Source organism: Phaseolus vulgaris, chromosome 2 (assembly GCF_000499845.2).
Source record: "Phaseolus vulgaris cultivar G19833 chromosome 2, P. vulgaris v2.0, whole genome shotgun sequence".
NCBI lineage: Eukaryota > Viridiplantae > Streptophyta > Magnoliopsida > Fabales > Fabaceae > Phaseolus > Phaseolus vulgaris.
Genome location: NC_023758.2, coordinates 499,557 through 523,752, shown reverse-complemented (window position 1 = coordinate 523,752; position 24,196 = coordinate 499,557). Strand labels below are relative to the sequence as shown.

The following is a 24,196-nucleotide window of genomic DNA, read 5'->3' as shown; positions in this document are numbered from 1 at the left end:
CTATTACCTTTTTTATTAAAGCATATGCAGGAAAATTGCTTAAAATGATTAATTATCATTATGAAACACCAAGCTAATCCCAAGCCAACTATTGTACATATTTCAAACTGCAGAAGATACCTTACACAAAATTAGAATGTGTGATGTCGAGTCATCTTCCCTCCCACATAAGGTACATAACAAATATATATATATATATATATATATATATATAATACAGAATTGTATTTTATTTTATTGTATTTGATGATCGAGTCAATTCCATGATTCTAAGTTCATTCTATACCGAAACCAACCGAAATGAGATTATATACATTCTCATTATGAGAAGAGATCATTCGAACATATATAAAGAGATACCATGTTTACATATAGATATTTGCGCCTATTCTATAACTATTTAATATTTAAAAAATTAGATAAATGTTTTTAGCAATATTTTGTTCTCATAAAAAAATTAATAATACTTAGGAATTAGTAAGAAAAAAATTTCTAGTTAAATATTTTGATTTTTTAAATATCAATAACCACACCAAACACTCTATAAACTTATTATTAAACTTTTAACAAATTGATTTTGTTAATGATAAACATAATTTGACAAAATATCAACCATTTAACTTTTAATATACATTTTTTTACTTTTACTTTCTAAAAAAATTAAAATTAAAACAAGTAACAAACAAACCCTTAAGATTAAAATTTGAAAGTGTTATTGATGAAAGAAAGAAAAAGAAAAAAAGAGGAACCAGGATCTTTCTATTAGGATTGGACCGCTGATTCCTATATACCCGAGATGGTGTGGGTTTCTTGCAGTTTCAGAATTCAATTAACATTGAGCTTCAGCAACAGTGTTCAGGACACAAATCTAAATCACAGGTACCAATTTTCTTAGCAATTCTTGCGTCAATTTGAAGTTTTACCATATCCATGTTTGTTTCACACCCTACCTACCCACGCTCTTCGTTGCTTCAACCCATTTTTTCATCTCATCTCGTGTATTATTATCAGGGAAATTGCTATTTCTTTAACTATTAGTCTCTTGGATGAGCTTTTTCTTCTGGATTTTTGTCCAATTAATTTCCTCGTTTGATTTAAATTTTCATTTCTTTATATGACAAGGCGAGAGTTTCTGCAGGTTTTTTAGTTGTTAGATGTCTGTGGTTTATTGGAGTATTTTATGAATGTATGGTAGATATATTTACTGCGCTATTTCATCCGATTAATCGAAATTGGGGATAGTGTTGTTTTGAATTGATTATGGACATGGTTATGTAAACACTACCATGATAGCAATTGGAAACTGCAATATTCCGTACGCTTAGTTTGAGCCTTTTAGGTCAATTGATCATTTCATGTTAGGTCTCAATTTCTAAGATATGGTTAGGTTTGTAAAAGTATGTTGAAAGATGTTAAACAGGGGGTGATCTCTTGGGATATAGATTGTGGTAGAATAAATTACGTTTCTTATGCAAATTGTGTGAATTTATTGTGATGCTGTAAAGTCAAACTTTTGAGTTTGATGAAAGTTTACAAATTGATTATGGTTACTGATTTATGTTTGGATGCTTCTATTCTATGAGCAAGCTAGTAATAAAACTCTGTCAACACAAGTTAACACAAGTTAGTAGTATTTCAATGGGTTTTGAATGTTTGAAAGTGAATCCAGACATACACTGAACACATGTTGTTACTTTTGTTTAACTCCATCTCATTTATCACGTATTGATTGGAGTTGTTTATTTATTAATTTTTGTTCTGATCAAATGCTCTTGTAGTCTGGTGCTGATGATTTTCTTGCTTCAGTTATTACTCCCTATGACATGAGGAGGTGACTTGGAGATGTCAGACTTACCAGGGTATATACGTACCTGTTTGAACACAGGGAAGCTTCTTTCATTGGCAATTTTGGTCTCTGGGGGAATCGTCTTGCAAGTTTTGGTTAGTATTACCTTCTTTTTTTTTATTTATACATGCAGAAATAGATGGTAACTTATTAGTAAAAATGCCACTTTTTACTTACATCTGTCATCTGTGTTATTTGTCAGGCATGTGCCTTGTATAATAATTGGTGGCCGATGCTAAGTGGTGAGATAAAGCACCTTTGAAATTTGATTCCACTGTACTATATTTTCATTCTTTTGATTGATGGGGTTGTTATGTGACAAGAACATCCCCTTGTTTTTTTTTTCTTGCAGTGTTGACATATGTGCTTCTTCCAATGCCTTTATTGTTCTTTGCGGGGTCTGATGACTCTATATTCTCTGAATCTGATAATAGGTGAACTCTTGTATAATCATAAAACTTCTATCATACAACTTGTTAAATCAGTCTGATTCAAGTTAGATCAGAATTTTATCAGAAAAGAAAGTCAAGATGGTGGACTAATCTTCCAACTTTTTGTTTTGTGGTTTTGTGAATGATGAAGCAGCTGGGTGAATTTTACCAAGTTCTTGACCGGAGCCTCAACCGTGGGAGGCATTGCCATTCCAAGCATATTGAAGCATGCAGGGGTTATTGGTTGGGGAGCCTTTGCAATGGAACTTTCTTCCTACTTCGTGTTTGGATTGACCATAATATGTTACCTTTGGATGAGTGATGAAGATGAGTACAGTATCCTCTGAGACGAGATTTGCTTCATTGTAAAAATGAATTTGTTCCTTTCGTGTGCTATTGCTTTTCTTGCATTGTGACTTTCACTACAGCATATTTGCTTTTAACAATGATTTGTTGACTCACCCAATTGTAGAGTAGCTTTCAGTCAAATGTGTATTTATTGTCTGTAACTAAGACGGCTTTTGTTCGTGTTCTTATTGTGTTAACTAAGTGCGGTTTTCGTTATATAAAAAAAGTTTTACTTCGTAAAAGTTATTTTTCTAAGATATCTCAAAATCATTTCTGAATGTAAACAAGTTTTTATCTTTACGTTTTTTTAGCCAATTCCATTAAAATATAAAGGAAACCAGATTCGCAGCACTTACAATATCCAAAATTCAGCTTACAATAGCCAGATTTCAACGTATACCGAATTCTTCAATCCTCATAAAAAACCAAAAAAGCAAAACATCCACAATCGTGTTTGTGATTACAAATACAAACTTGATGACATTTGTATTAATGTTTGCTTATAACGTTATTGAAGTCTGTCAGTCTCCAGAAACAATTGATTAATGGTAATAGTCATGGATAGCGTCAACGACTTGTTAGAGCATGAAATACAGAAGATTGAGTATCTTTAATCAAAGTTTAATAATCTTAGTAAAGAAAGATAGAACTAATCACGGGCAAATGCTATGCTAATGCAACCAGCATGCCAAAAATTCAAGATCGCAAGAGGGTAGAATGCATATCTTTTCTTCCTTCTTTGCTTTTAGCCCAAAAGTTGTGTTCCAAACTTAACCATATGAGCTTAAAATAAGTACCATAGACTATTAAGGTTACGACGGACCTAAAATCTAAGGACGTTGTTGTTATTAATTTTATAGACAATGAATGTCTGATTTGAAGGAGTTGGAAGTAAAGACAGAATTGTTTTCTTACTGCAACTATGGCTTAAATCTAAACACCGATTATTGCACCAAATAAAGCGAAGAGCTTACTTTGCCACTGCAGTTTGGGTATATTCAACAACCACAGAAGCAGTACATCTAATATGCCCACAGCAGAAAATGAGTAAATTAAAATTCAGAGAATGAATCACTGCATACTAAGTTGAGGGCAACATAATAAGATGGAGGAAACTGGTGTCTGTCTATGAACATGGTCACTGCAATATCCTCCCAAAAAAACAGGGGAACACTTTAGTTTTCAAACCCATTTAAAACCATAATTCCTTGTTTTCTACAAATCCAAATCATTACCAATATCATCGATCCTTATGCCAGATTACGCAGCTCTCACAGTAAACCAAGACACATATAGTAATTTGAATGAACCAATGTCATATTTATGATGGAACCCTAATTGTGGGACTTTGATGCAAAAAAATTAACAGTGGCATTTCATGAACCTGAGAATATAACATGCATCCATATCAATGTTAACGAAATTGGCAGGACCAAACGAAAAGAGAGATAGAAAAAAGTACGAGAGATTTCGTTTAAAGTAACTCGAAGGTGGTTTTATAGCAAAAAGTAGATAAAGTTGAATCCCATAAACATGAGTAGAAGAGAGAGTGATCAGATCAAAAAACTACGCGAAACTGAGGCGCGTTGGACTGAGTTGTGGGGAGGATCTCCCAGCGGCAGGGCTCGAGGTCTTCGGATACGGGGCAGTAGCCGGCGAGCGTGACCTTGTCGTTGGAGGCGGCGACGGAGCCGAACTCGAAAATGGAGACGGTGACGTTGGGTGGTCGGGGAACCTCGACGGCGCCGTTCATGCCTGGGGCCTGAAGGAGGGGTTTGGTGGCGTCTAGGGCTTTGGAATTGGGAATTGATGAGGATGGGTCTTTGGGTTTATTCTCCTTCCGCCACCACAGTAATCCCATGCTTTCTTTTTGGCTAAGGTTCTCTTTCTCCTCTTTTCCTATGATATACTAAGTTATGCCTCAAAATCTTTAAAATATATTTTTTCAATTAAAATTGTACTAAAATTATTAAAAATTTAATAAATATTTTTTAAATTAAACACTTTAATGTCCTATATTTCATACGGTGTCCGATATAACTTCATTTCACTACCATTTCTTTTTACCTCATTCATATTACTTCATTCTCCTTTCGTTTTTTTTCTTGTTAGCTGCTTACGTAATCTTAAAAATATTATTTGATATTTTCATCCTAAAATATAAGACTATTTGTTTCTCTCTACATAATTAGATATTTAACATTTAAACATGATTATGTTGAAGCAAATTTTATAGCGGTTGATCAATTAGTGATAAGTTTTAAGCTCATGTGTTGTTTTTATCTGATTCACTGAGCTTGTGGAGAGTTTTGAAGATCCTGGTTTGTTATGTTGATTGGAGAAGAAAGAGATTTGTTTTGACAGAGTTGTGTATAAAAAGAAAGACCCAATGGTTTGTGGGTCATGCAGCGTCACCGTTCATCAATCTTGGTGCGGTTTTTGACACGTTCATTTCGCAGTGTGCGTCATGTCTATGGCACCGATCATTCCCACTGCGAATGCGACGAGCCTCTGCTTCTTCACTACCTATCCAATGGCTGCCACCACCAAGCGCGAAACCTTCTTCAAAGTTCCTCCGGAGGTGACCTTCATGCACGCGTGGTTCGCTGGACGTCGCTGCTCTCCAACTTCTCCCGCTACGGTTACGTCGAGGAAGCTCGCACACTGTTCGACATAATGCCTCACAGAAACCTCGTCACTTTCAATGCCATGTTGACAGCGTACCTCCGCTCCGGCATGCTCGACGAGGCTTCCCGGTTCTTCGAAACCATGCCGGAGAAGAACGTTGTTTCATGGACTGCCATGATTTGTGGGTTTTCGGACGCCGGGAGGATCGAAGATGCGAGGAAGGTGTTTGAGATAATGCCTGAGAGGAATGTTGTTTCGTGGAACGCGATGGTGGTGGCGTTGCTTAGGAGTGGGGATTTGGAGAATGCGAGGGTGGTTTTTGAGGAGATTCCTTGCAAGAATGTGGTTTCGTGGAATGCTATGATTGCGGGGTATGCTGAGAGTGGTAGAATGAGCGAGGCTAGAGAACTGTTTCAAAAGATGGAGTTTAGGAATGTGATTACTTGGACTAGCATGGTATCTGGCTATTGCCGTGAGGGGGATGTTGAAGGTGCTTGTTGTTTCTTTCGGGCTATGCCGGAGAAAAATATTGTTTCTTGGACTGCTATGATTGGTGGGTTTGCTTGGAATGGCTTGTATGAAAAGGCATTGCTACTTTTTATTGAGATGGTGAGAGTTTCCAATGCGGAACCCAACGGAGAGACCTTTGTTTCTCTTGTTTATGCTTGTGGTGGTTTGGGTTTTTGTTGCCTTGGCAAGCAGGTACATGCTCAGCTGATTGTTAACAGCTGGCGGATTGATGATTATGATGGTAGGTTGCATAGAGGTCTTGTTAGGATGTACGCTGGGTTTGGTATTATGGATTCTGCTCGCAATGTGTTTGAAGGTAATCTGAAAGACTGTGATGATCAGTGTTTCAATTCCATGATAAATGGTTATGTTCGGGCCGGTCAGTTGGCAAGAGCTCAAGAGTTGTTTGACATGGTACCCATTCGGAATAAGGTTGCATCAACTTGCATGATCGCTGGCTATCTTAGCGCTGGCCAAGTACTCGAGGCTTGGAAATTGTTTAATGACATGCCTGATCGGGATTCCATTGCGTGGACTGAGATGATTTATGGGTATGTGCAGAATGAGCTCATTGCTGAAGCCTTCTGCTTATTTGCCGAGATGATGGATCATGGTGTTTCTCCTATGAGTTCTACATATGCTGTTCTATTCGGAGCGATGGGTTCAGTTGCATATCTAGATCAGGGGCGGCAATTACATGGTATGCAGTTCAAGACTGCGTCTGAAGATGATTTGATTCTTGAGAACTCTCTAATTTCAATGTATGCAAAATGTGGGGAGATAGATGATGCATATAGGGTATTCTCTAACATGACTTGCCGGGACAAAATATCTTGGAACTCCATGATTATGGGTCTTTCAGATCATGGGAGGGCCAGCGAAGCTTTAAAAGTGTACGAAGCTATGCTTGAATTTGGAATTTACCCAGATGACCTTACATTCCTGGGTGTCCTGACAGCATGTGCTCATGCGGGTCTTGTTGATAAAGGGTGGGAGTTTTTTATTACTATGGTTAATGCTTATGCTATTCAACCTAGCATGGAGCATTGCATCAGTATTATCAATCTTCTGGGTCGAGCAGGAAAGGTGAAGGAAGCAGAGGAGTTTGTTTTGAAGCTTCCTGTCAAACCAAATCATGCCGTTTGGGGTGCTCTGATTGGAGTGTGTGGGTTGAGTAAAGGTGATACAGATGTTGCTACGCGTGCAGCCAAAAGACTGTTTGAATTGGATCCTTTAAACGCACCTGGTCACGTGGCCCTTTGTAACATATATGCCGCAAATGATAGGCATATCGAGGAGATGAGATTAAGAGAAGAAATGAGGTTGAAGGGTGTGAAGAAGGCACCCGGATGTAGTTGGATATTGGTGAAGGGAACAGTTCATATTTTCTTCTCAGACGATAAATTGCATACGCGTCTTTAAGAGATTTTCTTCTGTTATCTGGATAGTGCACCATTCTTCCACTATCATAGAATTTGGAGAATGTAAAATATTTGTAGCCTTATCCTCGTAATAGGATTCTGCTATAGGATAGTTTGACGTAAAAAGTCAGGCATTCAAGACTCTAACAAAAAGCATTTCTCTCTCAAACATACACCAACTCTCCTATAAACTGCCACACATACTATCAATTAAATATACGCATGAATCGTGCACCATATTATTGTCAAACTGCTCTGCATGTGCTTTCATTGTGGAAGGAAACAACTGTTTACTGTCACATACAAAACATAACCGTCCCGTACATAAATTGTAATGGCCTTTTATTTTTTCTGACATGAAGACTCATCAGAATTTGGCCAATCAAACTCCTATGCTAAATGTTTTTATCCAGAAATTCCAACTTATCGGCACCAGGCTTGTCAAGTTCTTCTAAAGCTGCCCACAATTTTGGATCCTCATAATCCTTAATCAGAAAGGCAGGCTTTGCTTTCATCAGTAAATCCTCTGGGTTTCGTGTAGCTATGCCAATAACCGGCATCTCAGCTGCCACTCCAGCTGTAATCCCTGAAAAAGAATCCTATTACAGAAAAATAGAAAGTATGTCAAAATCAGGTCTAGAACAAGTTTTTCTTCACTCAGACATCACAAAAATGCAGACCTCAAATACAAATGCATGATCCTTCGATGCCTTCAGAACTTCAAGAGCTTTCAAGTAGGGGTCGGGATAAGGTTTACCACGTTCACATTCATCACCAATAATAAGAACATCAAAGAAGTCCGAGAGGCCAAGTTTTGAGATCATGAGTTCTGCATTTACTCTTGAGGAATTGGTAACTGCAGCTCTCTTCAGACCATGGTTTTCAACCCATGACGTCAATTTATCAAGGCCTTTCACAGGCTTCAGTTTCTCCTCCGCCAATCTACATAGTCCATCACAGAATCATCTTCTGAAGCCTCAAATGAACCACATGGAGGAAGGGTAGATACATAGATATATATATATATAGAGAGAGAAGAGAGCAGGGTTTACCTCCGGAACGTGACTTCCTTATCTTCTAAAAGCTTCAAACCTTTTTCCAGATCACCAGGAAAGGCAACTAAGGCAGTATCAACGTTGTTCTTGCCAGAAAAATTTTCAATAAAAAATTCCTCCGTTATAGGAACACCTCCATTAAAACCAATCTGACAGCCACCAAGGTTCGTGTTAGTTTACTAATAGCTATTGATAATGTGCTTGGTGATGGTGATTTGCAAATACCACAAAAGGAATATTGCAACAAAATAACTAAATCATTTCTAAATGTTTTCCATCAAGACTTTTATACTAAGAAAAGAAACAGTACCTTTAGGAGCATTTCACGCAAAGCATCATAGTGGAGTGGATCAGAATCACAGAGTGTTCCATCTACATCAAAGAGCACAGCTTCAAGTGGAGCAAGTCCGGTGAGAGAACTCATGCTGCTGGCTCAACATGAAGGTAATGAGAGATAAATTCAGCTAATGATCAGGAATAGGCTATATGCTAAATTTTCTTTTCTATCACAAAGCAAGCCACAAATTAACTATTCCAAAGTTTATACTGTTGCATACAGCCACCTGAATGGTTTATATATTTGACATGGCCCCTCATGCTTGATCCCTTTTGACTTAAAACATAGACAATATATTGCAGACCCACCTTATTCTGAAACTTAGCTTAACAAGATCCAGCATTAAACCAAATGGTTATAATAGCTCCAATATTCAAAAGCTTAAACTAATGGGTGAAGCACATGATAGATTTATATCTTTTGTTGCAGAGCACATCTCACTACAAGTATGCTGGTCCCTCTGCAGAGCTGTCCAGTTAAACTAGAAGACAGCAATGTGAAAATGACGAGAAAGAATTTGACTTCATCTTCCCTTGTTCAACATGATTTTAATCTCAACCACAACATAAAATAAAATAAAATTTCACAATTTTGCTTGAAAACAAAACGGGTGAGGGTAGTGATGCATCCATACAATAAGAAAGGAGCATAAGCTACGGTGTTAGAAATTTTTTTATACAAGAGCAATGTTCAACGAACAGCACACAAATAAGGTTTCTGAATAATGGGCAGTAGCAACATGCATTAAAACGTTCATACATGATATAATAGGATGAAGAAAACAGCAATGTCCTTGAAATTCGAAAAGGGATCCTAGCAGCTAGAACAACATCAACTACGTTGTAAGTGATGGAAGGAAGCACCTTGGGAGGCAAAGCTCAGAAGAAGCCTTGGTGAATATTTGTCTGAGATATGTTTTAATGCAGAGAAGGTGAATTTTTGTAGATGGACAAAATTTTACCACAGGGGAAACGTGGTTAGGGAAGCAAGGGAATCTGAAGATGCTGATTCTCCCGTACCATATCAGATCTTCACTCAATATAATAACGTGAAAAACGTGAACCTTCCTTTTATCTTTTTTATTTAAAATTTTTACCTTTTCATTGTATTGGTACGTTAAATCACAAAATTCCAATATATAAATTCAGAATTAATATGTCATTTTCAAATTTTAGTCTAAAAATTTAGCTACACAGTATAAATGATTTTCTGGATATCAAAGATCCATAAACAAAGGTAAATAAATTTTGAATCTCTATTATCAAGATATAAAATATCAAAAACTCATACCAAACTTAAATGATAAGAAAATCTTCTAAATTTTAAAATCGAGAATATATAAAAAAACTCTGGACTTGTGCAGAAAAATAAAATCAATGACAATGTTCACTCTGCAAAAGACTGTTAGGTAACAGTGTATTATAAAATCAATGACAATGTTCACTCTGCAAAAGACTGTCACAGGTAACAGTGTATTATGTTGTTTAACGTTTTCAAAAGGCAGATAGATCACTTAATTTATTTTGTCTTAAAAAATAATTCTTCAAACTGTGTCGGTGAAATTGTTATCTGAAGTCAAATAAATAACAATTTTTTTCTTGAGATTATTTATCATCAATAAAGTTTTAATCTTTCAAATAAGAATGAGCAATCAAATCCATTTCTAAAATAAAAAATATTCCTAAGATTATAAACTATCAATCAATTTAGTTATAAAATAATAGTAATATAACAAATTGATCTGTGCTTATAGATTTTTATTCTACTTTTTTTTATCTCTATATGTATGTTTATATTTAGTTAGGGAACTAGAAAAAGGCTTACGTGTAATTAATTTTTTATAGTTGTCTATCAATTTGTTTATTATGATAATGTTAAAAATAAAATTGATTGATGATTATAATTTTAAGTACTATTTTACCATTTCATTTATTTTAAAGACTAATTTGGTTGTTAATTACAATTTCAAAGACTAAATTGGTTTATGACACACCATTTAATAGAAATTAAATTAAAAACATTCAAATTTATAAAGAATATCAAATTTAAATATGATAATTTTATTTTACACGTGAAGACGTAATTAATAATAATACGCAAAATAACATCTACTATCCGGTTAACAGCAAATTACACTACAAAAATCAATTAAAATATATTTTTAACAGGATAAACTTTTTTTTTAATAAAAACTTACTTTAAAATACTCAGACTTAATAAGAGACTTAAAAATTAAATATTCAGTCTTGTTACTTTATGTAAATTATGAATTATTTGAGGATACACTTGCGCACATTGCACTTTCCTTGGCTTGACCCACGAGTTCATAGCTAGCAATGAAATTATTACAAGAAAGATTTGTTGCTGCAAACACTAATAATGGACTTGTATTATAATGTGGCCACCTACAACAATATTATGCAGGCGAACCTATGAATTATGAATTTAATACCCCTACAGGTTCTTGTCAAGAAATTCTGCGAGTTGCACTAGTAATTCAAACTGAAAGAGTGCTACTAGCCTTGTCTAGTTCTTCCAAAGCAGCCCACAATTTTGCATCATCATAATCCTTAATCAGAAATGCAGGTTTTGCTTCCATCAATAGATTTTCTGGATTTCGAGTAGCCAAACCAATGACAGGCATCCCAGCTGCAACTCCAGCTTTGATCCCTGAAAAAGAATCCTACGACAAAAAATAAAATAAAATAATGTGTCAAGAGCATATCCAGAAAAATTGTTCCTCAATAAGGCATTACAAAAGTGCAGACCTCAAATACAAATGTGTGATCCTTTGATGCCTTCAGAGCTTCAAGACCTTTCAGGTAGGGGTCTGGATGAGGCTTGGCATGTTCACATTCACCACCAATAATGACAGCCTCAAAGAAATCTGAGAGGCCAAGTACGGAGATCATGAGCTCTGCATTTTCTCTTGGAGCATTGGTAACTGCAGCTCTCTTCAACCCACGATTTTCAATCCATTTCCTCACTTTATCAAGGCCATTCAAAGGCTTCAGTTGCTCTGCTGCCAATCTGTACAACTCATCAGAAAATTATGAATTATCTTCTAAAGCTTCAAATGGACCAAATGGGGAAGGGTGGAGGGAGGAAGGTAAAAGAAAGCAAGCATTTCTTACTTCCGGAACATGGCTTCCTTATCTTCCACAAACTTTAAACCTCGTGGCAGATCATCAGGAAAGAGAGCCAAGGCTATATCATCATTGTGTTTGCCAGCAACAGTTTCAATAAAGAATTCCTCGGTTATGGGAGCACCACCATTAAAACCAATCTGACAACCACAGAATATTTTGTTAGTTTTTTAATAGCTATAGATCATGGGCTTAGTTATGCTGATTTGTAAAGACTGAAAGGAATATTGCAAACAAAAGAATATATTTTTTCAATATGTTGAACTTAAAAAACTTTTCTACTAAGAAAAGACACATGACCTCTAGAAGCATTTCACGGAAGGCATGGTAGTGGAGAGGATCAGAATCAGAGAGTGTTCCATCTATATCAAAGAGCACTGCTTCGAGAGGAGCAAGTCTGGTGAGAGAACTCTGGCTGCTGGCACAACAAGAAGGTAATAAGGAGTGATAAGTACAGCTAAGGATATACCCATATACTAAAATTTCTACCGATGAGAAATACCTAGTAACCAACTACACCAAAAAGCATAAGCTATTCGGTATGGCGCATAACTGGCTTGTATATCTAACATGTTTCTGCAAGAGTCCTTTTGACTTAAAATATAGATAATACACAGATGTACATTCCATTCTCTAGAAACTTAACTTCTATTTAGAAGAATCAAGATAACAAAAATAGAGTTTCGGAACTAGGACAAAATTATAGAGGCTTTAATACCATGCTATTAACTTACTGTTTCAAAATCATAAACTGCTACACAAACCATATCTCATTTATAAACAAGAAAACAGTACTGTAATGACTAAGAAATCGACATATTATACACGATGCATTCAGTGGTCTGGGCATTGAATGTTAATTCACAATAGCAGTAAAGGCATGATGTAAACCAATGCAATAGACAATCCAACAACTGATTATTGGATATTTCTTTGACAACAAAGCTTAAGATACAATAGGATATGCATAAAAAGTGACTACTGTTATTCTTCTAGCAAACCACTATGCCTACTACTGCATGTAATAATCTGTGACCTTTTCACCTGAAATAGGTATCTAACATCCAACATTCAATTTTTTACTAAGGCTCAAAATTAACCGTTAAAATTGTTTTAACTTTCAAGTTGAGAAAGGTAAATCTAACAGTAAATCTAATATGGATGCAAAATTCAATCTCCTCCTCTCCCCTTCGTTCTCCATTGATCTTGATCTCAACCAGAAAAAAAATAACCACAAATCCATCCATCCATTCATAATTTTTTTTTTATTTGTAGGAAACGATTAATCTATGTGAAACACCATTGAAGTTTGAATAATGATGAGTGATCCAAAAACCAAATACTAGGCTAGGTTTCTGAAACGTGCCATTGACATACAGAGACATAGAAAACAAAAAAACTTTTATGAGTAATTGCAGATGCGTGTAATGAAAAGGCAGAACACAGTGTCCCTGAAAATTGAAATTGCCGAGTATTATAAAAACAAAAAACCATGGATACCTACCTGGAGATGCAATCTGAAGAAGCAGTCATTGTAACTGAATGCAGAGAAAGAAGAGAAAGGTAGGTATGAAAGAGAGAAAGCAGAAAGAGTCACGTGCGCAATTTCAATAACAATAGCATGTTAATGGAATCGAATCGAATCTGCACAAAAGCATAACAAGAATAATAAATGGCGGATATGCCATATGCTATTTATCTATAACAGTTTTTATAAAAAATAGTTGATTATATTTAATCACTTTCCATATATATATATTTTTTTATTTTTTTTATTTTTTTTTTATTTTTATTTTTTTTTATCAGCAATTCCATATTTTTTATATAGATTCACTTGCAAACATAAACTTATTTATTTTTACAATAATTATATTGAAAATTATATCAATAACAATTTTTAGTCAATGTACTGGTAAGCTAAAACCGAAAGGTTAAGCCGAGAGTTAGATACAAGACATAACCAAAAGGTTATGTATAAAAGAATAAAACAAAAATATAAATATTATTATTATAATAAGGCTTAATTAAATAAAAGTCTGCGTTAGGGGGTGCGTAAATAATAAAACGGTGTAGAAAGGAAGTCCAAAGGTAAAGTGTAAGCGCATTAAGAAAATTGTATAAATAGGAGGTCAACACAAGAGGTAGAAAAGAGTAATTTCTGTCTGATGAACATAAAACCATTTCTGACTTTGGCATCGCCTTGCAGGTACACCCACCCATCTGAGTGGAGGAGAAGCCGAGAGCATCCAACCCGAGGAGAAGCCGAGAGCATCCAACCCGAGTTGAAGCCGAGAGCATCCAACCTTAGGAATAGATGAGAGAGCCCAGCTCAAGAAGAAACCAATAGTATCCAGCCCAAGGAGTTGCTGAGAGAGTCCAGCCCAAGAAGATACCTAGAGAAGCCCAATATTGAAAGATCCGTGAAAGGAGTTTGTCTTGTCAACCTGTTTGAGTGTTCTTGGTCCTTGTTTGTAAGAACAGTCAACAATATAAAAAACTTTCACATAATTACCATTTTTTACCAAGTAATTTCTTACACAACAATGCCAAAAAAAATAATTCCAAACTTCATTAATAAATAAATTAAATTATTTTTTTAACTATTGTTAAATATAAGTCAAATTTATAATATTTTTAAAAAAAATACAATTTCAAAATCATTCAATAAATCACTCATGAATTTTAATAAACTTTACATTTAACTCTCATTCTATTCACCTTAATACAAAGAACTTCACTTTCATCTAACTTTCATCTAACTTTTCTCGTAAGCAAATCATTTCAAATTCACTCCTAATCCAAACAAAACATTAATATCAATCAATTAAAAATTATAATAAATACATTTTAAAAATGACATTTTATACAAATTAATAGTTTATCATAGAGAATAATATAGTATGAAATCTTTTACTATTTAAATTATTATGATTTTTGTTCTGATTATAAAGAGCTTTTAAAAAAAATAAAATTGATGAAAGGTGACCCAATTTCTGGGAAAGTCAATAAAAAATTTGCTTCTTCTCCTTGAGTGGAAAGTGAATGGGTAGGTAAAGAACAAGTTTTATTTTTATCTGGTCAATGTGTCAATTTCATGCGTCACATGCCACTCTTTTGTTTTATATTTTATTATCTAATAAATATATGCTTAACTAATAAATATAATTTTTAATGTCTGCATAAACATTTAAAAGAAAAAAACAAATAGTTACTTTATCTTAGTATTGCTAGCCTCCGTGAAAAGAAGAAAAAGAAAAAAAGTGATAAGAGAAGTGTTTTGGACTATATGATTCCAAACATACTTTTGTATTATTTAATTTAGAATTTTATTTTTATAAAAAATATTTTCAAATTGTATAGTCAAAAAATAGAATATATATCGTTTCAAAATTCTTAGGTTTTGTAAAAATGTTATTCTAAGTGTATTAAAAATATTTTAATATGCACATATATTTTAGAATGTCTAATCCATTACTTCTTTTTATTATTTCAAATTGTACCTTCTAATAATATTATATAATCTAATAAATATTTTGTAATATTAATTTTGCATTGCATTATAATAGTATAAGGGGTAGAAAATAATTATGAAGTGTGAGAAGGAAAAAAATATCAACCTCCCATCATCAAGGCCCACATTGAATATTTATGTTGTGTTCGTTAAAGGGAGGCATGTTGGCAAATAATCTTATATGGGCTATTTTTTAATTTCTAATATTAAAATACGAACTATTTTAATTTATTAAAATAAAAGGGTATGATATAAAATGTCAATATATAAACACAGTAACTCCTGTATTAATGCTAATAATAAATATTTTTTCTATAAATATCTATAAAATACAAAACTTTTTATCTATTAACCAAAGTCAATTTATTTATCTTGAATTTTAGCGAACTTGTTTTAAATCGTATTATCCTCTCAATTCTTTTTCTTATAAATATTTGTCATATAATTCAATTAAAATGTATTTCTCTTTTAATATAATTTATTTCATATTTAAAATGGTATTATGAAGTTCAAATCATATACTACTAATTAAGATACATGTCTTAAGAAAAAACAATCTTAAATTACCAAGGAGGGTCAACAATATTCTTGTACTAATCTTTGTGTGCCCTCAATATTCAAATAATATTATTATACTTTACTTCACATTCTTCTCGTAATTTCCTCTGTTAATTTTTGCTCCACCTCCATAATTTATTCTAACACTCCCATATTTTTTAAAAATATCAAAATTGTCTAATTAATTTTGGATTTCAAATTTTTAAAATACAAATTTTAATTTTGGATTGTTAAAATTAAAATACAAAATTGTTATTATGAATTACTCTATCCAAACTTCAAATTTGTATTTCGAATGGTAGAGTTCAAAAGGTATTTACTAGATTCAAAAATATGTTTTAAACTCTACTATTCATAACACAAATTTCTATTCTTAATTGTAAAATTCGTAATGAAATTGGGGATTTTGATTATACTGAAACCTTTAGTCCATTAAGCCAACTACCATTCACATCATTATGAAAAAAAAAACTATATCCTCAAAATGGCCAACTCATCAAATCGATATAAATAACAAGTTTCTTCGTGGTGATTTAGAAAAAATTGTGTACATGCAATAATCCCAAGTTTTATTTCTCACAATCCAAAACAAGTTTGCTGGCTTAAAAAAAAGCTATATATAACATCAAACAAGCATTTATTCAATGACCAGAATTAAACGAGGATATATAGCTCGCAAACGGAGGACAAAAATTCGTTTATTCATATCAAGTTTTCGCGGAGCTCATTCAAGACTTACTCGAACTATTACTCAACAGAAAATGAAAGTTTTGGTTTCGGCTCATCGTGATAGAGATAGGAAAAAAAGAGATTTTCGTGATTTATGGATTAGTCGAATAAATGCAGTAATTCGCGGGAATAAAAAAAGTATCTTATACACCAACATGGTTTAAAAATCTTAGTCACACTTTCATCACTATGGAATTCAATCCAACCAAAAGTGATTCATCACTTTTCACTAAATTTGGTGAAACTTTTTCACTCACTTTTCACTAAATTTGGTGAAATTTTTTCACTCTTCATTTTCATCTATGTAGACGATATCATAATCGTAGGTAGTTCTTCCAATGATATTTTATCTCTTATTTGCTTGCTTCGTAAATGTTTTTCATTAAAAGATCTAGATACTTTGCAATATTTTCTTGGCATCAATATTTCTTAGAACAGAGATGACAGTCTCCACTTGTCTCAAACGAAATATGTAAAAGAATTTCTACAAAAAGCAAATATGCTTGGCTCCAAGTCTCAACCAACTTCATGGTATCCTCTTTGCTCCTTACTCAGGTGGATCAACCGTTGTTCAAGACCCAACTCTTAACAGATCTATAGTTGACACATTACAATATTTAATAATCACTCAACCAAAACTAACGTACTTTGTCAACAAAGTCTTTCAATACATGCATATATCAAGCTCAAGAACATCATTGGAAGGCTATGAAGAGAATTATTTGATATGTCATAGGCAGCATGCATCACGGTCTTCTTCGTAGTTGCTCATATGCGGATTGAGGGTCTGATCTTGACAATTTAAAGTCCACAAGTGACTATTGCATTTATATTGGTTCAAACATTGTTTCATGAGAGTCACATCACATCAACAAAAAGTGGTATCTTGTAATAGTACTGAAACTAAGTATAGGAGCATCACTGTCGTTCTTGCTGAAATCACTTAGATCACCTCTTTTCTCACTGAACTTCATCTCTATTATGACATGCCAAAAATATATTCTGACAATCTTGGTGGTATCCTTCTTACTACAAATCCCATCATGTTTTAAACTTTACCTACATTTTGTTTGTGATCGTGTTAAAAAACTTGCACAATTAGTTCATCTTTCAGCACGTTTTCAAGTTGCAGATCTTCTGACAAGACCAGTTTCTAGTTCCTCGTTTCATGAGTTTCGAGATTAGAGGATGTTAAGTAATCACCTTTAGAGTTCTTGTTTAGGTTATTTTTTTGTTTTCCCTTTGTCTATATATAACAGGTACCCCTTATGTAATATTTCATTTTGCTTCTATGAATATATGCTTTATTCTCCAACCCCCTCTTTCACTCGTTTCCTTACATGGCCAACCCAAGTGAGAACACAAGAAGATGCCTACATGTAGGGTTATGTAGCAGAGTGCAGAAGAACCTAACTTTTTTCCTGTGTTACTACACATATCACATTCAGAACAATTGAGTCTTTGGTTATGTTAGGTGCGCAAAGGTCAACCAGCTCTCACAGTCAAATGTCTCAACCTTCACAGTTTCTTAAAAGCATTTTCCTGTCAAATTTAAAAATAAGCCAACAGAAACAGCATCATTTGTTAGTGTCCATACCAGAATTTCACCTTAAGAAACCTTGAACAAAGGCCATCTCTATTTGTCAACTAAAAATAGATAAACAGAAAGTAATGCAGTTTTGAAAGTTGACAAGGTGGTTTTTCAACATCATATACTCGAGTATGTATCTTGTAGTCTAATTAAGCGGGTAGCTGAGAAACAATTGCATTTCACATTCAGATTTCAGAATGTGAATTTTTTTCTTTAGCATTCTGCATAGTCAAAGTTCGTAAATTGACCAAATTCTCTATAAATAGTAGAGTTGTGGTTTGTTCCATGCATCACCTAAGTGTCCTTAATTAATCTCCATTTGTACACTTGTTTCTTCCCCTTCTGTGTATCATATGGCGCTTTATCTTTTCTATACTTTTCTTGTTACCACCTTGATTTTCATGCAAACTCTGGCTGATACTTCATGCACCGATTGTTTCATTCATTCTCGAGCAGCATATTATCCAAATTCTGAAGAACACGGAACAGATGGTATGTATGAAGTGAAACTGATGTGACAATATTGAAAAAGAAAACTAAAAGTGTTATATCATATGTTCTTGTTAAATTCATTGCAGTAGGTGCATGCGGGTTTGGTTCCTTTGGTGCTACGGTCAATGGCGGGGATGTATCAGCTGCATCTTCTCTTTACCGAAGTGGTGTTGGTTGTGGCGCCTGTTACCAGGTGAGTTACCATTAAAAAATGTGTCTACTCAAGCTAGAAGTTATGATTTCTAGCCCTTAAACTTGTAAGCATGATAGTTTTCACAAGAGAAAAAAGCAGTGATTCAACCTCCCTAATCATGCTCCACATTGAATATTAAAAAGAATAATTCACTCTTTAAATATAATTCCTACAAATCTTCTCAAGGCTTAACCACTAAATGATGGTTCTGGCTCAGGAACTATATATTTAGTTGGTACAATAATAAGCCTGATAAATCTGACAAATTTTTTTGTCTCTGAAATTGTGTTGCTGCTATTTCTAATTGATGTGAAATCTACACCAGATTACACATTTAAACATAATTATTTGGTAAGGCATGAAGAGTGAAACTGATATGTTGGTGAATAATGAACAGGTGAGGTGTACCAACAGCGTCTATTGCTCAAACAATGGTGTGACTGCAGTTATAACTGACCAAGGTTCAAGTGACAACACAGATTTCATTCTTAGCAAACATGCCTTTAGCCGGATGGCTCAAACCACTGATGCAGCTGCTTCTCTACTAGCCCTTGGCGTGGTTGATATTGAATATAGACGGTAACATCAGCACTACAACTCTCACCATACATAATCCATTGCTTCAATATTTTTCTACTTTAACTGGGTATTCTATATCTTTCTCTGTCTCTCTAGTGTTTCATGCAGCTACCCAGATAAAAATATAACAATCAAGATAGACGAGAGCAGCAACAACCCTTACTATTTGGCTTTTGTGATTTGGTATCAACAAGGAAGGAGAGACATAACTGCTGTGCAGCTCTGTGAGGTACTATCTATCTTCCAATGGACTCCTATTGTGAATTTTGATATGAATACTAGTTTTTCTTCAGACAATTTCCATTAGTAGGTAAAAAATGTGAATACTGAAGATAATTACTAATCAGTGAAGAGAAATTCATATTTTCTACTAAATCACAATCATACCTGGTGCAGACTCAAAACTTTGTGTGCAAGTTACTGGATCGGAGCCATGGAGCTGTGTGGACTGCTACCTCTCCACCAAGTGGACCTTTGTCTTTAAGAATGTTGTTTAGTGATGAAGAAGAGGAAGAAGAAACTTGGGTTGTTCCAGCAAATAACATACCTGGAGACTGGAAGGCTGGAGAAACATACGATTCAGGGGTACAAGTGAACCAATAGAGAATCTGACAAAACTAATTCATTATGTAATCAGAGAAATATCATATCATGTCCATTTGATTTATTATCCCCTCCCTTATGAGTTGTAATGTTGTTTTTCTCACAATAAGTTGTGATGGCTTAGCTTGTGCATCATATACTATGCAAGTCACCCCATTTTCATTGAATTGAAATAGTTATTACACTTTTATATCTCTAATCTTACAAACTTAGTACTGTTAAAAACAACTCAGAAGGTAGATCAAAGGGAAATATTTATTTTATAACTTGTGTTCATAGAAGTTAAAGAGAAAATGAACATATTTTCAGTCAATTTTAGCTAACACATAATTAAAGAATATTTTTGTTGGTTTAAACTAAACCTCTCTTTAACACATTGAGCATGAGTAAGAAAAGGTGTGTACATCAAATTCTAAATCCTGAATTCTAAAACTATGTTCTTTTTATGACATGTCCATCTCTGTCCCTGTCACCACAGGCAACAGACAGAAGAAAAAATAAGGTTGTGTGAGGAAAGAGGTTGGTTTTTCCTTTAAATTTAAAAACAAAAACATGTAAGTTTAGTCTTTTCCTTAATATTATAGCAGTAAAACATTGGTAATGATAAGTTTAAACATAAAAGATTAAATTCAATTATTTTATAAGTGAAAATCTGATTCATCGTATATTTGAAATTACAGAAATAAAAAAAAAAAACAAATTTTTCCTTATATTTATTGTTGTGGGTTTGGGATATTGTAATTGCATAGGCATTATCTCTATATCCAAACGTGCTGTTGGTTGTGGTGAGTGTTACCATGCGAGTATCTTAACTTCTAATTAAGTTAGCTTTACAATAAAATCATGAAATAAAAACTAATTTTTGAGACAAAAAATAATTAATTGCTATAGTAAATAAATTAGAGATCATTTTAGAGATTAAATTAGTATCTAAATTGGTATCTAATTAGTTATCAATATTGTAGATTCTAAATTTAGTAGCAAAAACATTGGTATCTAATTAGTTACTAATTTAGAAACCATTTAAAAATAACATATACTAATTTAGAAATCGAAAGTTTTTTTAGTTTCTAAAAATGGTCTCTAAAACTCTTTTTTTTTCTAAAATTAGTTTTTTTTTTTTTTTAAGTGGCTAGCTAAATAAGATAATTAATGCCATGAAATTTATGTTCCCAACAATGCATTTTTATTCTAGGCGCTAAACTTATGTTAATTTTCAAAAGAAAAAGAAAATATAAACCTCTGAATCACTAAGTCCCACATCGAATGATGATTTATAATTTTCTGACTTTATATACAATGTTTAACCTTCATCGTTTGTGTTCGTTAAAAGGAGAGATGGTTGGCATCTCCCCTGACAGGGACGGGAACAGCCTTCGGGCTTTTCTCTATCACATCGGTTAAAGGCTACCCACCTCTCGGTGGATCTATAACCCAATTTTTTTTCCTACAGAAATCCATTCTCCCATTCGCACAAGTGTAGCAGTGAAAGATTTTATTTTTTTCACTTAACTGGGTGGGCCTCTGTCTCTCCTGTGTTGCAAGCAGCTACCCAATACAATCAAAACAAATGAATACTAAATTTTTTAATCACACAATTTTAGTAAATGATGACAACTAAGTTGCAACGGTATCACCATTAGGTCTTCAAGTTTTTCATAAAGTGTTGTTAAAAAGTCTAAAACAAAAATAACCTTTACATATCTGAGAAACTTCCATTTCCAAACAAACTGGAGGAAGATAATGTTGAGATTCATGGCAACCATGTTTTCTTGTTCAGTGGAAGATAGTGCTTCTATTGAGTATTTTGCTTTTGTCCAAAATAAAGATGTTTTGAACTAAGAAGCCCAAAAAGAACAAGGGAGACACGGAAATATGGTTAAATTGAAAATTATAGGATATGAGACATGGTTATATATAAATTAAAATGTATTAATATATTTTGTTATAAGAAAAAAAAATACAATGTTTAACTTTTATTTAGGAGATTTTAATATTTTTTTGAGATTTTGTTCGAGATTTTATCAGATTTCGTAGGAGGGAAACGTGTCTCCTCCGGCTAAAATGGCTCAATAAAAAGCGTTTGACATCGCGTTGTGCTTGCTTCTGCTACTATCCGTGTCCGCAGTGTATCGGAATGACGGAATGAAAAAAGCATATATGGTAGAATCGTAACCATAGAATATGACCCTAATCGAAATGTATCTATTTGTCTCATACACTATGGGATGATGACAAAAAATATATTTTACACCCGAGAGGACTATAATTGGAGATATCATTGTTTACATAAGTTCCTATAAAAATGGGAAATGCCCTATTTTGGCCGTATGCGAACTTCATAAACCCATCAAGTTTTAGAGGCCTACAACTCTGATTAACCAATACAAGAATCTTTACAATCTTTTACATTTGAAGTAACAAAGACAAACAACATACAAAATGTTGCACAACATAGTAATTAGGTGCAGTGCAGCATTTGTCCTCAAATTTGTCATACATGAAACCAGTGAGGATGCTGGTTTTTGCCACATTGCAAGAGCTGACACCATTTCCACTGATTTCTTCCTTTAAAATTTCCTTTTCGTGTGAACATATTTAAAATACGAATAAGATTATTAAGTTCATATTCATCAATATAATAGTTGAATTCTTATTATAATTAAATATAAAAAAAACACACTCAATCAATTATCGAGTGCGCATAAATAATGAAAGTTGAACACTTAGCATTTTCTTTGCCATACAGATATTTCCTCATTACTTTTTTTTCACAAAACCTCTTCAATCTTCATGCTGTTCGTCCATCACATTTCTACAGCAAATCAATAAGGAAGAACAGTGAATAATGCTTTCCCTCTTGAGTACATAACAAAATAAAACCCCTCAAAGATTACTTCTATACACCATAGAGAAAATCAAGTTCCAACTAATATAGTTGCATATTAATTGGAGCAAATCAACTTTACATTGTCAAGGATTTCTTTGGTAGTTCAACCAAAGAGCTGGAATCCCTGTGACAACTCCGGTGGAGCCATTACCGGCCACCGGCACCCCAGTCACCGCCGCAAACGACATGGAACTGGAACTACAAGAAGAACGTTCCGGCACTTTCACCCTCACCGAAATATTTATAACCCCGTTTCTCCTAACGTTACCGTCCCACAGCCTGTAGCTCAAGAAATGCAACTGGTTTTCCGGCACGTACCCTCCAATGAAATCAGAAACCGGTATTCGCGCCACGCCAACACTGTTAGACCCCGTCAACGACGACGACGACGACGTTTTGCACTTCACCTCAACGGATATGAACCTTGCATGCAACGGCACGTTCACCACAACCTTCTCGTTCCACGAAGGGTAGCTTCCTCCCTCTGAGTCCACTTTCGTGACGGCACCTGCGTCAGTGCTGGCGTCGGAGTGAACCGTGACAAATGTGTTTCCTCTTGCGGGTTTTCTGTTCATTTGGAGATTCTCTGCGGATAAAACCGTGACTTCCACTGTTCTTGACATGATGCTATTTATGATCCGTTGTTTAAACGATAAAAGAATGTAATTAGTAAAAGATTTGTGATGCGCTGAAATGTTGTGGTGAAGAGGAGAAAGAAGAGAGTTAAATATTATGAGGTTTGGGAAACGTGAGAGAAAGAAGAGAGAAAGAAAGAGGTTGCTTCTTTTTAATGTTGAAGAACTTTCCTGTGCCTTTCAATATCAGCCGTTATTACAACATACGTGGTTTCGAAAGTTGACCGAGTAAGGAACGTGTTTACCACGAAGTTTCAGTCCAATTTTCAACCCTTCTATTATATTATTATTATATTACACCTTCAACAATATTAAGAGTAAACAAAAAATTTATTAAATAAAATTTCTAACCACCAACACTTTATTCTAATTTGTTAATTCAGATTTTTAATTTAAACAACTGGGTCTCTGATTATGTAATTTCCGTGTTATGATTTTTATTAATTATGGTACTCTCTAATAAAAGAAAGAAAGATTTGTGTAACTGTATACAAAATATTTTTAAGCTTAAATATATTTTTCGTCTATAAACTATAACACGAAATTGATTTTCGATTTTTTTTAAATTTTAATCATTCAGATTCAGATTCAGATGTTTGTATGTAGTATAAAAATTATTGGAATTTGTAAAATAATTATTAGTTTTTTAAAAAAATTAATAGTTTTTCTCAAAACTTGATCGATTTTTCAAAA

The 24,196-nt window shown here is 33.9% G+C and overlaps 7 protein-coding genes and 1 non-coding gene across 16 annotated transcripts; 4 read left to right on the top strand and 4 right to left on the bottom strand.

Moving 5' to 3' along the window:
* Window positions 1-720: 720 nt before the first annotated feature.
* LOC137809974 (vacuolar protein sorting-associated protein 55 homolog) lies at window positions 721-2,809 on the top strand. Of its 2 annotated transcripts, none has more exons than XM_068611059.1 (5): window positions 721-879; window positions 1,807-1,941; window positions 2,049-2,088; window positions 2,199-2,280; window positions 2,432-2,809. In XM_068611059.1, exons 2-5 carry the CDS (start codon window positions 1,843-1,845, stop codon window positions 2,622-2,624), a joined length of 414 nt encoding a protein of 137 aa, XP_068467160.1. In that variant the 5' UTR covers window positions 721-879; window positions 1,807-1,842; the 3' UTR covers window positions 2,625-2,809. The 2 variants fall into 2 exon arrangements, with proteins under 2 accessions (XP_068467160.1, XP_068467161.1); XM_068611060.1 differs by having other exon boundaries at window positions 725-879; window positions 1,779-1,941.
* A 1,284-nt stretch (window positions 2,810-4,093) lies between these two features.
* LOC137809975 (uncharacterized) lies at window positions 4,094-4,556 on the bottom strand. Its single transcript, XM_068611061.1, has one exon. It carries the CDS (start codon window positions 4,484-4,486, stop codon window positions 4,184-4,186), a length of 303 nt encoding a protein of 100 aa, XP_068467162.1. The 5' UTR covers window positions 4,487-4,556; the 3' UTR covers window positions 4,094-4,183.
* Window positions 4,557-4,670: 114 nt separating this feature from the next.
* On the top strand, window positions 4,671-7,371 carry LOC137809972 (pentatricopeptide repeat-containing protein At1g32415, mitochondrial). Its single transcript, XM_068611052.1, has one exon. It carries the CDS (start codon window positions 5,029-5,031, stop codon window positions 7,183-7,185), a length of 2,157 nt encoding a protein of 718 aa, XP_068467153.1. The 5' UTR covers window positions 4,671-5,028; the 3' UTR covers window positions 7,186-7,371.
* A 30-nt stretch (window positions 7,372-7,401) lies between these two features.
* LOC137809973 (haloacid dehalogenase-like hydrolase domain-containing protein Sgpp) lies at window positions 7,402-9,597 on the bottom strand. Of its 6 annotated transcripts, none has more exons than XM_068611058.1 (5): window positions 9,440-9,597; window positions 8,550-8,667; window positions 8,237-8,388; window positions 7,865-8,126; window positions 7,402-7,783 (listed from the first exon to the last, which is right to left on the bottom strand). In XM_068611058.1, the coding sequence occupies exons 2-5, from the start codon at window positions 8,661-8,663 to the stop codon at window positions 7,580-7,582; spliced, it is 732 nt and encodes a 243-aa protein (XP_068467159.1). In that variant the 5' UTR covers window positions 8,664-8,667; window positions 9,440-9,597; the 3' UTR covers window positions 7,402-7,579. The 6 variants fall into 6 exon arrangements, with proteins under 6 accessions (XP_068467159.1, XP_068467157.1, XP_068467156.1 ...); XM_068611056.1 differs by having other exon boundaries at window positions 8,550-8,664; window positions 9,440-9,587; XM_068611055.1 differs by having other exon boundaries at window positions 9,336-9,504.
* A 1,204-nt stretch (window positions 9,598-10,801) lies between these two features.
* Window positions 10,802-13,408, bottom strand: LOC137809971 (haloacid dehalogenase-like hydrolase domain-containing protein Sgpp). 2 transcript variants are annotated; one of them, XM_068611051.1, is made up of 5 exons: window positions 13,227-13,408; window positions 12,023-12,137; window positions 11,711-11,862; window positions 11,345-11,606; window positions 10,802-11,259 (listed from the first exon to the last, which is right to left on the bottom strand). In XM_068611051.1, the coding sequence occupies exons 1-5, from the start codon at window positions 13,253-13,255 to the stop codon at window positions 11,074-11,076; spliced, it is 744 nt and encodes a 247-aa protein (XP_068467152.1). In that variant the 5' UTR covers window positions 13,256-13,408; the 3' UTR covers window positions 10,802-11,073. The 2 variants fall into 2 exon arrangements, with proteins under 2 accessions (XP_068467152.1, XP_068467151.1); XM_068611050.1 differs by having other exon boundaries at window positions 12,023-12,140; window positions 13,227-13,393.
* A 4,988-nt stretch (window positions 13,409-18,396) lies between these two features.
* On the top strand, window positions 18,397-20,166 carry LOC137809575 (expansin-like B1). 2 transcript variants are annotated; one of them, XM_068610688.1, is made up of 5 exons: window positions 18,397-18,603; window positions 18,693-18,796; window positions 19,194-19,375; window positions 19,472-19,604; window positions 19,772-20,166. In XM_068610688.1, the coding sequence occupies exons 1-5, from the start codon at window positions 18,465-18,467 to the stop codon at window positions 19,976-19,978; spliced, it is 765 nt and encodes a 254-aa protein (XP_068466789.1). In that variant the 5' UTR covers window positions 18,397-18,464; the 3' UTR covers window positions 19,979-20,166. The 2 variants fall into 2 exon arrangements, with proteins under 2 accessions (XP_068466789.1, XP_068466788.1); XM_068610687.1 differs by having other exon boundaries at window positions 18,398-18,603; window positions 18,690-18,796.
* Window positions 20,167-21,297: 1,131 nt separating this feature from the next.
* Window positions 21,298-21,423, top strand: LOC137813125 (U6atac minor spliceosomal RNA). The gene has a single exon (XR_011081360.1). It is a non-coding gene; the product is annotated as a U6atac minor spliceosomal RNA (small nuclear RNA).
* A 1,287-nt stretch (window positions 21,424-22,710) lies between these two features.
* On the bottom strand, window positions 22,711-23,592 carry LOC137809970 (BON1-associated protein 2-like). The gene has a single exon (XM_068611049.1). The coding sequence runs from the start codon at window positions 23,489-23,491 to the stop codon at window positions 22,952-22,954; it is 540 nt and encodes a 179-aa protein (XP_068467150.1). The 5' UTR covers window positions 23,492-23,592; the 3' UTR covers window positions 22,711-22,951.
* Between the last annotated feature and the right edge of the window lie 604 nt (window positions 23,593-24,196).

What these genes read in the sequence shown, in the direction of transcription:
- LOC137809975 (XM_068611061.1), bottom strand. Translation starts at nt 4,486, where the DNA reads ATGGGATTACTGTGGTGGCGGAAGGAGAATAAACCCAAAGACCCATCC.
- LOC137809971 (XM_068611050.1), bottom strand. Translation starts at nt 13,255, where the DNA reads ATGACTGCTTCTTCAGATTGCATCTCCAG. An exon ending in TCCGTGAAATGCTTCTAGAG is followed by an intron (nt 11,863 to 12,022) that starts GTCATGTGTCTT and finishes TGTGGTTGTCAG; the next exon opens with ATTGGTTTTAATGGTGGTGC. An exon ending in ATCACACATTTGTATTTGAG is followed by an intron (nt 11,260 to 11,344) that starts GTCTGCACTTTT and finishes TTTTTGTCGTAG; the next exon opens with GATTCTTTTTCAGGGATCAA.
- LOC137809575 (XM_068610687.1), top strand. Translation starts at nt 18,465, where the DNA reads ATGGCGCTTTATCTTTTCTATACTTTTCTTGTTACCACCTTGATTTTC. An exon ending in TGAAGAACACGGAACAGATG is followed by an intron (nt 18,604 to 18,689) that starts GTATGTATGAAG and finishes AATTCATTGCAG; the next exon opens with TAGGTGCATGCGGGTTTGGT. An exon ending in CTGCTGTGCAGCTCTGTGAG is followed by an intron (nt 19,605 to 19,771) that starts GTACTATCTATC and finishes TACCTGGTGCAG; the next exon opens with ACTCAAAACTTTGTGTGCAA.
- LOC137809972 (XM_068611052.1), top strand. Translation starts at nt 5,029, where the DNA reads ATGCAGCGTCACCGTTCATCAATCTTGGTGCGGTTTTTGACACGTTCA.
- LOC137809974 (XM_068611059.1), top strand. Translation starts at nt 1,843, where the DNA reads ATGTCAGACTTACCAGGGTATATACGTACCTGTTTGAACACAGGGAAG. An exon ending in GAATCGTCTTGCAAGTTTTG is followed by an intron (nt 1,942 to 2,048) that starts GTTAGTATTACC and finishes GTTATTTGTCAG; the next exon opens with GCATGTGCCTTGTATAATAA. An exon ending in TTGGTGGCCGATGCTAAGTG is followed by an intron (nt 2,089 to 2,198) that starts GTGAGATAAAGC and finishes TTTTTCTTGCAG; the next exon opens with TGTTGACATATGTGCTTCTT.
- LOC137809970 (XM_068611049.1), bottom strand. Translation starts at nt 23,491, where the DNA reads ATGTCAAGAACAGTGGAAGTCACGGTTTTATCCGCAGAGAATCTCCAA.
- LOC137809973 (XM_068611053.1), bottom strand. Translation starts at nt 8,919, where the DNA reads ATGCTGGATCTTGTTAAGCTAAGTTTCAGAATAAG. An exon ending in AAGCTAAGTTTCAGAATAAG is followed by an intron (nt 8,668 to 8,884) that starts GTGGGTCTGCAA and finishes ATGTTGAGCCAG; the next exon opens with CAGCATGAGTTCTCTCACCG. An exon ending in TGCGTGAAATGCTCCTAAAG is followed by an intron (nt 8,389 to 8,549) that starts GTACTGTTTCTT and finishes GGTGGCTGTCAG; the next exon opens with ATTGGTTTTAATGGAGGTGT.